Raw genomic sequence first — 13644 nt, forward strand, 5'->3', positions numbered from 1 at the left:
ATATACGGGGTAAAAAGCACAAAATTAAGTAAAATATGGAGATAAGAAGTTTCTGACCGACAGCACTTAACAGAAGATGAATGTACAAATAAGAGGTTGGTCATTTGGAAGAGAATGTTTTCTGGGTACCATAATAGTCTCTCTCTCTCTCTCTCTCCCTCCGATCCCCAGACTCCAGGACAAGGTCCAGGAGACCATCGAGGCCTTGCGTCTGGCGGGGATCAAGGTGTGGGTGCTGACGGGGGACAAGCACGAGACGGCGGTGAGCGTCAGCCTGTCGTGCGGACACTTCCACCGCACCATGAACATCCTGGAGCTCCTGCAGCAGCACGAGCACAACGAGTGTGCCGAGACACTGCGCAGATTCACCAGAAGGTATAGGGGTGGGTGGGTGGGTGGGTGTGTGTGTGTGTGTGTGTGTGTGTGTGTGTGTGTGTGTGTGTGTGTGTGTGTGTGTGTGTGTGTGTGTGTGTGTGTGTGTGTGTGTGTGTGTGTGTGTGTGTGTGTGTGTGTGTGTGTGTGTGTGGGCAGCCTAGGACATACCCACAGGCTGGTTGTTAGAGGGTTGCAACAACTTGGAGTGCCTAAAAAAGAGGCAAAAAGGCTGGCAAAGTATTGTTCCGTCTCCGCTATAATCGGCAGCCGCCACATATGGCGGAGACGCTGTTACTTATACCCGTAGAGTACCAAGTGCCTTGCTATTGTATCATGAAGACATAATGCCATGATTTTGTAAATGTTACTCTACTGCACCTATACTATTTGTGTCCCTGTATGCATCTCCTTTGTGTGGACATAAATAAATGGTTAAAGTGTGTGTGTGTGTGTGTGTGTGTGTGTGTGTGTGTGTGTGTGTGTGTGTGTGTGTGTGTGTGTGTGTGTGTGTGTGTGTGTGTGTGTGTGTGTGTGTGTGTGTTTATACTTGTATTAATATACTTGTTAAAGGAGTAGTTCACCCCCAAAATGACTTTTTTTCTAATGATTACTCATGCCACGGAGACTTGAGTTCATTAATATTTTCTTTTGCATTAACTCAGTGAATGCCACCCTTTATTCAAAATCTACAAAACTGGTGCCAGCCATTTTGCTTAATTTTGCCTTTTTATGGGGGCCAAAATCATATTTTGTACTTAAATTACATATATAAATCTATGCTTCTATCGAAAGCCACACTACCCCTCTTACAAAGGAAAACATGTATATTTATATATATATATCCTATCATTAGATTTGGGCTTCAATAGAACATGTGTAAGATGTCTTGATCATCATCATATGTGTGTGCTGTGATGGGCCCTGTGTGCAATCTGGAGTGCACTACCATTTGAAAACCACCAGAGGGTGGTCTCCTACTATCTGATCAACTAACAGAAGAAGGAAGAAGACGTCCATCTTTTTTTTGGTTTGGGCCTGTTGTTTACATTTTGGCCAGGCCTTTTAGCTAGCATGCTACACACTTCGGAACCCTGGCGATCGCGATCAAGGATAGGTAGAGAAGAATGGATGGCACCGCTGGAATCCTGAGAATTTTCTGCGTTTTTTGAGTACTTATAGTTCGTCAGGGATGCACGGGAAAGTGTATAAACGAACGTTTTAGATAACATTTAAACGGCCGGAACCAATCTTCGGCTATACCGATTTTCCGCCGGACTGTGTTACACTGGTGCTACAGTCAAATCGGCCGTATCGCTCAGGTCACGGAGGCATATGGCCAACTTCTAGAGCGATTTTTTTGAAATTACAATTATGAAAAAATTATAAAACTTTTGATTAATTAAAAAGACGTAAAAGACGTTTATGGCACCGAGGTCCAAAGACGTATAAGACGTTTATGGCGTTCAGTGAGTTAATGTTGCGCTTCCTAAGACAAAAAAAAAAAAATTATAGTTTTATAATTACCTCCCCTTGATTCTGAATGGGGACCCGAATGCATTTGGCAATCAATGGGAGTACATTTATTGTTATCAAATTATTGTCTTTGGGATGTGACCAAAACGTAAAAATATTATTAAACTCAAGTCTCCATGCCATGAGTGACTTACTTGACTTAATCCTCTTTACCCCGTTGAGGGGCAGAGGGCATCCACCAGAGCTCTCCATCTCACTCTCTTCTGGGCCAGGGCTTCTTCCTGCCAGCTCACTCCAATGTTCTTTAGGTCTTGGAGAGTGGAACGTCTCCAGGTGTTTCTTGGCCTGCCCTGTTTCCTCTTTCCCAGTGGATTGTAGTCCAGGGCCTGTCTTGTGATGTTGTTTGTGTCCTTTCTAAGGGTGTGGCCTATCCAGTTCCACTTTCTCCTTTTGATGGTATTTGCTATATTGTCCTGTTTTGTGATCCTCCATAACTCCTCATTTGTGGTTTTGATGGGCCACCATAGCTTCAGGATGTAACGCAGGCATTTATTGTGGCATGAGTAATCAATAGAAGAAAAAAAAAGTGAACTACTCCTTTAACTTTGTGATTTACAGAGAAATCTTACCATCGCCAGCCAAGCAGACAAATGACCACCAATAATAAGAATATATTAAGTAAATAATCAAATAAATCTATAATTTCATATCAGTAATATAGATTCTGACTATGGCATGAAGGAGAATGTATTATTAGTATCAAGCAATGATGAAATGCTGGGGAAAAAACCCCACTCAAATGGCACTTGTGAGCTTGTAGATTGGCTATTTTTGGTGAATAGATTTGGTGTTGACTGAACCAATACAGTTGTAACTCAGGTCCAGTTCCTCTAAGACTCCAGGGGTGTCAGTGGTTAAATGCGTTTTCCTCAGCTGTATTTCCAATAGAACATGGCAAGTGATGTCTGTGACTTTTATTACCATTGTGTTCCCCACAGCTGTGGATTGATAGGTCATAATCTTGGATTAGCGCTGTAATGGGAATGAGTCAGGGCTCAAGTGTTGCCATGGTGACCAAAAGTCCCCCCCCCCCCACGCCCAGCCCCCCTCCAGACATGAACACTCCTGCACACATAAGGCTGATTAAGAAACATTCTCATTTAACTATTAATGAGTTTTCACATTGCTCTCATTTTTAATTAAGCATCGTTAACAACTCGCAACTGGCATTGCTGTGTTCACTCTTCTTGTCTCCTTTCTCTTTCTCTCTCTCCCCCTCTCTTTCTCTCTCCCTCTCACTCTGTCTGTCTGTCCGTCTGTCTGCCTCTGTCGGTCTGTCTGTCTGCCTCTGTCGGTCTGTCTATATCTCACGCGCTCTCTCCCTCTCTCTTTATATCTCTCTCTCTCTCCATATCTCTCTCTCTCTCTCTCTGGCCCGCTCTAGGATAAAGGAGGACCATGTAATCCAGCATGGTTTGGTGGTGGACGGGGCCAGTCTCTCTTTAGCCCTGAGAAAGCATGAGAAGCTCTTCATGGATGTGTGTAAGAGCTGTTCGGCTGTGCTCTGCTGCCGCATGGCCCCCCTGCAGAAAGCAAAGGTACTGTACAGCAGCCTCCTCCTGTCCTAAATAATTAAATCAGTTTGGAAGCATCCCCAAATAAGCAGCTACACTTTAGAAACAAGCCCCCAAAAAAACGCAACCGCAGCCAATATTTCAAGCAACTTTACAGAAAAACAAGGCCAAAGTTGCTTATAATAAGCAGACATGGCAACTAGGGATGTGCGCGTGTATTCGGTTATCCGATTACACGGTTTGTAAACCACTATTCGTTTTGAAAATACAATTCGATTATTCTATTAAATATATTTTTAATTATTGAGATATTAGCTTTATTAAACATTTAAATTCTGCGCCCATATTACTGTCTTGTCTTAATAAAATGTTACTTTTTAACAAGCAAATTAAGCATTCCCTTTGTTGATTTGCGGAGCATGACTGTCTGTGTCACAATCTGACTGTTGCGCGCTGTGGTTAGTGGTCGGTCGCGCTGACCTGCAGTGAGTGTGCATGCCACTGCACGCAGCCATACACCAAGCAGGCTGTCCGCAGCGACGTGTATCTTAAAGATACTGGATGTGAATCACTCGTTACCTCGAGTAGGATAGCCTGCACGCTGCATCTGTGATCCGGTCCATGAATTAATCCATATTTTGGGGTGAGAACAAGCCAAGGAGAATGCTTAATCGAATGGAATACCATTATGTAGCTAACTTTGCAGAGAACAGAGCTGTTACTCAGTTAGTATAGCGACTCCAGTCAGCAGCTGTTGTAGCGACCAAGCTGAGACTGATGCGCTAATTATTGATCTGACCTAGATTCACGCAATGACATAATTGATTAATTTGAGCAAGATTTAAATATTATATAACATTTTAAAAGGCTTTTATATACTCTTGATACTTTTTTCAAACGAGGTTTGCCCTAATAGATCGAAGTGCTCAGTTTTGGCTATTTTCTGTGTGAAATTACAATAAAAAATAAAAAAAAACAATTAATTTTCGAGTAGTCGAATATTCGTTTACAAAATTGTCGTGTACACGTCAGTGAAATTAGTCGCTAGGAACATCCCTAATGGCAACACTGCCATCAACTAAGGCTCTCAACATCATTACATTTTAGTTGAATTTAGTTGACTAATCATATCATACAAATAATTGCGATTATGTAAAAATCGTGACAGGAATACCATAAACCAGACTATACATTCTAAACCTGTTCTATGCTGGTCCATGTTTTGTAAAATAGAAAAGAACCACAAGCCTTGGTTTTTGTTATACTGTCATGTTACAAGGACAAGCTGTACCATAAACCAATGGTTCTCAACCTGTGGGTTGGGTCGGGACCCCCAGGGGGGTCCCCAAATTATTTTGGGGGGTCCCCAGATGATTAACTTAGTCAACAAACCAACATAAAGTTTAAGTGTATAGAGGGTACCTGCACATTTCTAAAGAGAATAATATTAAAAAGTCCTTAAATTATTGAAGGACTTTTTAACTCATTTAGTGCCACCCCTTTCACCACTAGAGGGCGCCCAGTGGCCAGAGAAAATCCCATAGAGATATGCTGGTATATGCAGAAGCCCTGCAGCCATGACTTGCCTGAACACTTTCCTTTGTGCATGACTGCATGTACAGGAAGAGGATGAAGTTAGCTTGAAGTTAGCTATTGGCTACCAAGCATTTTAGAAGCCTTATTTTCGTCAACTTAGCCATGATTAAACCTTGCACACCTCATGCATGGGAAAAAAACAGAGAAGAATGAGCTCTGAAAAATCCAATGCAATCCTGGATTGCATTGGAGTGGATTTGTGCAGTTTGTTCACAGCTTTCAAACAAAAAAATCCGATTGGAAATCCGTTCAGGCATTCTTGAGATAATCGCCCTTATGTTTTACATGTAATGTAACCAAAAATGGCTGCCCTGTATGTTAGATGGGGTTGTATGGGGGTGGAACATGCAAAATCGCGATTGAAATCATGTTCACCAGATTTGATGGGGTCCAAAAAAAAAAAAAAAAATTCAAAAATTTTTTTATTTTTTATTTTTTTATCCCGAACTTGTTCGGGATAGGCACTCTGTGATACGATAATATATCCCGAACTAATTCGGGATAGGCACTCAATGAGTTAATATCTCTAAAATGTCAAATTAAACATTGGCCAAATTGTCAAATATTAGAGCCAGAAATTGTGAATATAGCCGATCTACATGCTCACACACGCCTCGCGTTGTGAGGCGTTTTGAGCATGTAGACCGGCTATTTTCACAATAGAACCGTGTTATACAAAATGTAATGCCTGAACTCTTAGTGCTCGTCAGGGTGGGGGGGATCCCCAGTTATTAAAATCTAATTATTTTGGAGGTCGCGGCATGAAAAGGTTGAGAACCACTGCCATAAACAATGGCTATCAGGCTTAAAGCATTAAGTACAGCTCATCCAAAGAATTACTTATTTTCTATCAATGAAGCAGTGAATTCATGGAGATTTTACTTTTTGACACATTCCTAAGCCACAAAAACAATCTCCATGAATTCAAGGCTTCATGGGGTGTGTAATTGATAGAAATAAAAATCACACCCAATGTGAAGTGAGCGGTGGCCGTGCTTGCATAACGTCTTCAGACTAGGATTTAAATCTAGGATGCACAGGCTATGCCACACACACACACACACACACACACACACACACACACACATTGCTATGGCAAAACGCTGAGGAAAAAGGCTACAGACACACGCACAGCCATAACGTCTTCCAGACTAGGATTTGAGTCTAGGATGTACAGGCTATGCTACACACACACGTTTTGCTATGGCAAAACGCTGAGGAGCGGTTTACCACCGCTCAAAAATAAGTCATTTTTGGGGTGAATTACTCTGAGTGAGGCTCTTACGTCATGTATCATTGTATCACAACGATGAATAACATAAGATGAACAACATAATGTACTGGAATAAAGTTGACTTAATATCTTATTTTTGAGGGGTGTAAACCGCTACCTCTACAGTACCTCTACGTTTCACTCTTTGTGTTAGCCAAAACATTAGCAAGGACCAATCAAATGCCGTTTCACTCTGTTAGCCAAACATTTGCACGGACCAATCAAATGCCGTTCTGTCCGTGACGTCAGTCACATCCTGGACTTTGCCTGAACTTCAAACCGGCACCGACCATAATCTGTTAGTGTGGTTGCACCCAGGCAAATGACTATGTTGTCCTTAAAACCAACCGCACCTAACCTACTGGGACATAACTAACTAACTAACTAACTGCAAACAAAACCTTATATAGTCTGACCAGGCCTCTAGTCTGACATCATACACAACAACAATATATTGTTGTGCGATGGCCAGCACAGGAACACCCAAATTCAACTGGGTTTTTACTTAATAAATCCCCCGGTGTTCTGGCCACGGTATAGGCTATCTTTCCTACCTTCAATAGACTTGCATGATGTATAATTTAACTTCTTGCATAATAATTATTTTATTTTAGCTACATTTTAAATGGTAACATTTTAGCAGCATATTTTAGCAGTTAATTCAATTGACTTTTTCTGTAACCTTTTTTTCTGACCCCAAACGTCCATTGAGTTCAATGGACTTATTCTCTAAACTTTTCTTTAAGTTCGGGCGCGAACCTCTAGTAAATAATATTTATACTGAGATTATTGCTAATTCTAGTTAATAATATACATTTTACTTTTTGATTTACGTTTTGAGATATTGAGATTTTTTTGTGGTACATTGGGTGGGTCACTGGTGGTTGAGGGGATCGACTAAGGTAGTCGACGGAACCCCCGGACTGACCGCTGACAGCTGAGCCCTCAGCATTCTTCGGACGAACATTTAGATTTATTTGTCCTTTTTCAGCTTTGCCTTTGTTGTCATGTGATTAAACATGAGTACATTCAGTGCTGCCTTTCTACTGTACCGAGCAAGTCATGTGTCTACTATGCTGTGTTCAGTCTGTGTGTTTATAGCACGAGAGGCGCGTAAGTGATTATGCGTCCCATGGCAAACACGGGCAATCTACAAGCCCCACAGTGTGTGTGTTCCATCCACCACACCTTTCTGTCTTTTGGATCGGCTCGTGTTTGGTGTGTGACGGGTTTGTTATGAAGCTGCTTGGCTCAGAGCTCCAGATCAGCTACTTTTTATTATAATTATTATTATTAGTTCTGGGGAAACTTTATTCTGGATAAACTTTTCCGCTGCCATTGGAAATTGATGGAAAGTGATGTCACTGATTCTGATTGTAGTTGAGTTCAATAGGGGAGTGTGAAGCTCACGTCATGTGAGCTTCACATGACGTCCCAGGCTATCTAGGCAGTAAATAAGCAACCACACTTGCAATTTCCAATTGCATCTCTCTAATCATTATTGTTATTATTATTATTTAATGTCTTTGTCTGCTGTGTAAGGACATCCTGACTGGGTTCTTGCTTGTCCAAGACACACTTTGGAGCCACTTGTCTGCTCTGGAGGAATGATTTCTAATTGGGTTCACGAGAATCACGACCCAAGAAGTTCTTCAGCATCTAGTTATGAGGCGTCCTTAGAACCACCAGTCTTTTCTTTTCTTTTTTTCCTTTTTTTTTCTTGTTTTGGCTGCTGTTCTTGCTCGTCTCTGGAGCCACTAGTCTGCTCTCAAGGAATGCTTTCTGATTGGGTTCACGACCCAAGAAGTTCTTCAGCATCTCATAGGCGTCCTTAGAGGCACCAGGCTTCAGGATGCAGTTTCTGTAGTCCACGCCCACCTTAGGGTTCATGATTCCTTCCTGTTTGAAACGGGTGTAGAACATGTCGAGTGAGAACACCTCACTCCACAGGTAGCGATAGCGGTGTGCATCATAGTATCTAATGCTTAATGCTTTAGTAACTAAACTAATTCCTAGAATTTTAGCTGGGGACAAAGTCTGGGTGTGAATATTCTGGTCAAATTGATCCCAGTATATAGTTCGACTCAGGTTTTCTAATGTGAAGCGAGACTTGATGAGTTTGTCCAACAGGGCGTCAGGAATCGGCGCTCCTGTCTTGTAGTGTTTGGATATTCTCTTTAGGGGTTCCTTCTCCCAAACCCAGTTCTCCAACATCTGGGATGGAACCTCGACGAAGTCCCGCTCTGTGTTGAATGCATTGAACGCGGAGTAGTCAACCTGAGCACAGAGGAAGTGCACAATATGACCAAACTCATGGAAGTACGTCCTTACATTGTCATGCCGTAGGAGGGAAGGGGCGTCAGCCGTGGGTCTGTTAAAGTTGGTCACCAAGGCAGCCACGGCCATCTGTCTTCTCCCATCAGGCAGCAGACAGCTGGGCTGCAGAGGGTAGCAACATGCACTATAATCCTTGTATTTTCCCTCCCTAGAGAACAGGTCCAGGTAGAACTGTCCGATTATCTGTCCAGAGGAAGTGTCTGTGACACGGTACAGAGTGACATCAGGATGCCATGCAGGGGCGGCGTGTTCCAGGCTGAACGACAGGCCCAGCAGGTCCTGGCAGATGTCTAGCAGACCCTGGGTCACAACCTCCAATGGGAAATACTCCTTTAACTGTTGGGGAAGGATCACAGGCTGTGTTGTCTTGTATCGCTCTATATATATCGGCTTCAGCTTATTGGCCAACTCCTTCAGGAAGACGGAGACCGTATTGGCAGACTTTGCCATGTTTTTCTGCAGGGCATAATCAGCATAGGTTTTGAAGCCCAGCAAAGCGCTTTTCTGAGTGCGTAGCTCCACCAACTCCTTCAAGATGGAAGGGTTCCCTACTGACTTGTTATTCATGCATTTTAACTCTATTAACCTGTTATTAATGCATTTTATCTTGTTTTCTTTCTCTTCGGGGAGATCCAGTCCTCTTCTGGTTGTCTTCATATATGTCTTTATGTACGCCTCTGTAGTAAGATTGGGTGCATCCACCTTCATACGCTTCATCTTGTCTTGTATCTCTTTGATACTTTTCCCAAGCCGTCTCTCCATGTATCGCCTATCCTCTGTAGTAAGACTGTCTTCGTCCACCTTCATCCCCAGAGCTACTATCCTCTGGTAGACGTCATTTCTTCTTTTTCTCATTTTCTCCAGCTTCTTATATGCATCTGTGCTGGCGGCCCTCACCTCCTGACTGGGAGCCACATGCAAAGGGAAGATCAACATGTTCTTCTGGACAGTGTACTCTGCTTCCACGTTGGCCAGGGCCTTCATGGTGTTATCAAAGGTGACACTGTCCAGGTCAAGGGAACCCACTGCATCGTACACCTTCCTGGTCTTGGCAATGAGCTCGTCAGACATCTGATGGAACTGTTCAGGGCTTAGATCCCAGCGCAGACGGTTCTCACTGCAAACCCGAGGAAGGCTGCTGAAAACCACCTTTCCCGTAGCTCCCATGTTAGTGGAAATCAATGGCTGTTTGAGCTCTCTGTGAGTGACAAGCTGGCTGCCGTAGACCTTTGGAGGGTTGCTGTGCCTGCTGTCATGGACAGCTGCGAAAGTTAACTTTGATCATCCTATCTGGAGGTTTTCCCCTCTTATAAGATTTTACTGTGATGATGCCATGACTGGACATGGGTGACGGGTATGCCCAATCAGATGGGCATAAACGGGGATATGTCCGACATAGCTTGAGGATTGGTGAGCTTCACATGACAAAGAATCCTCTACGTGGGTGACATAATAAACACATGACATTTCGGCCATCCGGGTCAAGGGCCCGTCTCCGTAGGCCTTCTATGCCTGTAGCCAATCAGATGGGCATAAACGGGCTTATGTCCGATAAGCTTGAGGATTGGTGGATTGGTGAGCTTCACATAACATTTCAGCCAACCAGACTACAAATGGGCCAATCTCCATCATTGGTCAAGTTTCCCATGACATCATAATAGTATCTTGCTATAAAACGGGATGAGTTCATGTGCCACACTGACTATCAAGAAAATAGAAAAACAAGGAACTTCATGTCAGAAATGTTGTCGACCCCTGCCATTTACTCATGTCATCAGAGAACTCCACTAACTGGGAGGGGCATGCATTTCCAACTTGCATCGTTCCCGAGTAGGCGTCTAGTTATAACCAAATTATGTAAATTTCTTCCTCATCCCCGACCACTGACTAAGCACCGTCTCCTTGTGTGCTTGTTCTGTGTTCAGGTGGTTCGTCTTATAAAAACCTCCCCAGAGAAACCCATCACACTGGCTATCGGTGATGGAGCCAATGATGTCAGTATGATACAGGAAGCCCATGTGGGCATAGGTAAGCAGTAGCACGCGCACGCACACGCGCACACACACACACACACGCACACGCACACACACACACACACACACACACACACACACACACACACACCTACATGGCAGTACTGTATGTAGAACAGCAGGATCAATATTACTAAAATATGATCATTTGACATATTGTGTTATTTCTTTTAAAGGTGATACACCATGAAATTTCACTTTTCCTATTTTAAAACCTTTTTTTGGGGTCCCACTAGCACCTTCTATCCTCACAAAGTCCCATTTCTGACCGTTGTGTCTTTCTCTGGTTTTGAGAAGGCGAAGGTTAAAAGTATCCCACGGGTTCTCAAAACAGGCTGTCCAGATTTGCTGCCGATTGTGACGTCATCTGCCGATTGTGACGTCATCACAAAAAAAAACTTTTTTTTTCCTTTTTTTTTTCTTCAAAAATAAATCTTTTTTTCAAATTTTTTTTTTTTCTATTTTTCTAAAAGATTTTTGGGGGGGGGGGTGGCGCAGTTCAGGCCAAAGGTGGTACTGCAGCTGAAATGCTCTGAGAGCCATTCAAAAATGAGAGAGACTGTCTATTCAGGAGTGGTAATTTAGCCTCAAACCTTTTGAAAAACGTTTTTGGGACATAAACAATATGACATAAATAATTTTTGGTGTATCACCTTTAAGAAACAGCACTAGTGTAGGGGGCTACTCTGACACTTTAGAACAGCATTTTTCAGTCGTGATATTTTGTTTTGTTCTAATCTATGTACTCTGTGTGTGTGTGTGTGTGTGTGTCTTCTACCAGGTATTATGGGTAAGGAGGGTCGTCAGGCCGTGAGGAACAGTGACTATGCAATAGCCAGGTTTAAATTCCTGTCTAAACTCCTGCTGGTCCACGGCCACTTCTACTACATCCGAATAGCTACGCTTGTACAGTACTTTTTCTACAAGGTACATTGAGACTCTTGACACACTTTTCTGTTGGTCCTGTCATTACTGAGAATACACCTAAACCAACTAAATGGTTACAGTGTGTGACCCCATTGTATAATGACAGAATATAAATGAAGCATAATATCTGTGTTGTACTGTATAGACTGTAGTCTAGTTTTTATAGATTTCAACATGCAAAAATGCTCAATGATTTAACGTCAACTATACTCAAAATAATTCAATAACGTATCTATACTTTACAGTTTTTTAGTTGATTAATTTGTTATTAAACGATTTGTCAGTGAATAACACATTCTTAGTAACAGTACAGGTAATTGTATAATGTATAATACCCAGTGGTGCACTTTATTTGTCAACCAACTTTTTTAAGTGTTCATTCATATGTCTCTGTTCTCTAGAATGTGATTTTAATGTCTCCTTGTCTCTTTTTAGAATGTGTGTTTTATCACGCCCCAGTTTTTATACCAGTTCTTCTGTCTGTTTTCACAACAAGTAAGTCTCTTTATGTGTCTTTATGTGTCTTTTGTGCTTCTCACTCTCTCTGTCTCTCTCTTCTCTCTCACTCTCAGTCTGTCTCTTTTCTTTATCTCCACGTCTCTCTCTCTCTGTGATTTGATGTTGTACATTGTCTGATCTTTTTTAAACACCGTTTTTATTATTATGCCCTCCTAAGCCAATGTTGTGGTTTCACACTGCAAATATGCCCATAATCTAAAGGAAAAAAGATAAAAAATCTCCAGTAATCATTTGATTTGAGTAACTGTCCTTTTTTTAAGGACAGCCACTCGAGTACAGCTGATCTAACTAATGATTTGATGCAATCCACATACCGTAATTGCTTGTATTATTGCATTGGATGTAAAACGTTGGGGCTGGATTTCTGCTGAGGGCGGATTCAGACTAGCCCATTTAGGCCTGAACACAATATGACGCAATATTTTATGCTTTAAATATAAAAAAAATAGCAGATATACAAGCTCACAGCGCGGCTGCGAGCTTGTAGATCTGCTATTTTTGAAAAATCGTGAAAATTAGAATTTTGACCCGATTCTATAAGTGTCTTTTGAATCCTTCTAAGATTTTCGGAAAAAACCTATGTTTCTATGTCAGCAATCTGGCCAGCCATCGTCAAAGAAAAGGTCCTTTTCACTTAACTGGAGCTCAGTTAGTCTGTTCTTGAGAGACTACTATGTCAGTGGTGCTCAAACCTTTTCATGTGAAGGACCCCCAAAATGATATGTATTTGGCCACGGACCCCCATTTCAAAATATCTAGTTCCAGGGACCACCCAGAAGCAAAATTTGAGTTACAAACGTTCGCTTTGAAAATACATATATTCAAAGATTTGCGCACATTTTCATGACTTTTTCAAAAATAGCAGATCTACAAGCTCGCAGCGCGGCACTCGGTGCCGCCCGCGCTGTGAGCTTGTATATCTGCTATTTTTCAAATGTTAAAGCATTCAATATGCCCAGGCCTAAATGGGCTAGTGTCCCGGGTTAGTGTTAGGGGGGTTGCCTGATGTTGTGATTAGTGTGAACACACGAGGAGAGATGGGGAGGGACACGCGGGAAAGGTCGAACCGGCAACGACGCCACGTATCCATGTCTATGTGGCAATGGTATGAGCCTGGACCAATAGGCCAGCGGGCGCCCACCTTCTGATAGTTCTACTTGAATGTTGACAATAAGTAACAATTAGCCAGTAGCTATGCCCCTCCCAAAAAGCTTTTGTCCAATGCTAGCTTAGAATAACTTCCTGCTTGCCAAGGTTTGCTTTGGCAACAGCCTTGGCAAGCTCCCAGTTGCTAAGCTAGCATTGGACAAAAGCTTTTAGGGGAGGGGCATAGCTACTGGCTAATTGTGTCAGTGGCTCGAGCTTGTCGCGAGTGTCTAGGATAAAGACACCAAGGATTAATCAGTGACATCACTGTCAATGTCAGGCAGCTGCTGTAGGTACCATTACAGTTGAATTGAAGTGTACTCAGATACAGAAAAAAAAAAAAAAAAAACATTATTGATGTGAATGCCAGCCAGTGGGGGGAAAGCAATTG

General features: G+C 42.4%; 2 protein-coding genes across 4 annotated transcripts in view; one reads left to right on the forward strand and one right to left on the reverse strand.

The window, feature by feature from the left end:
- Nucleotides 1-13644, forward strand: part of atp11b (ATPase phospholipid transporting 11B) — an 84615-nt gene that overhangs the window by 44931 nt on the left and 26040 nt on the right. For all 3 annotated transcript variants that reach the window (XM_080736487.1, XM_080736486.1, XM_080736488.1), the window contains exons 19-23: nt 172-375; nt 3293-3446; nt 10554-10656; nt 11443-11588; nt 12024-12083. In XM_080736487.1, the coding sequence (XP_080592613.1) occupies nt 172-375; nt 3293-3446; nt 10554-10656; nt 11443-11588; nt 12024-12083 (667 nt within the window). The remainder of the gene's footprint in view (nt 1-171; nt 376-3292; nt 3447-10553; nt 10657-11442; nt 11589-12023; nt 12084-13644) is intronic.
- On the reverse strand, nt 7951-9795 carry LOC308298585 (thimet oligopeptidase-like; the record flags this gene model as incomplete). Its single annotated transcript, XM_080742230.1, has 1 exon — nt 7951-9795. The coding sequence occupies one exon, from the start codon at nt 9793-9795 to the stop codon at nt 7951-7953; it is 1845 nt and encodes a 614-aa protein (XP_080598356.1).

The sequence above is a fragment of the Nannobrachium achirus genome (genome assembly GCF_963921795.1).
Source record: "Nannobrachium achirus genome assembly, chromosome: 1".
In the NCBI taxonomy this organism is placed as follows: Eukaryota; Metazoa; Chordata; class Actinopteri; order Myctophiformes; family Myctophidae; genus Nannobrachium; species Nannobrachium achirus.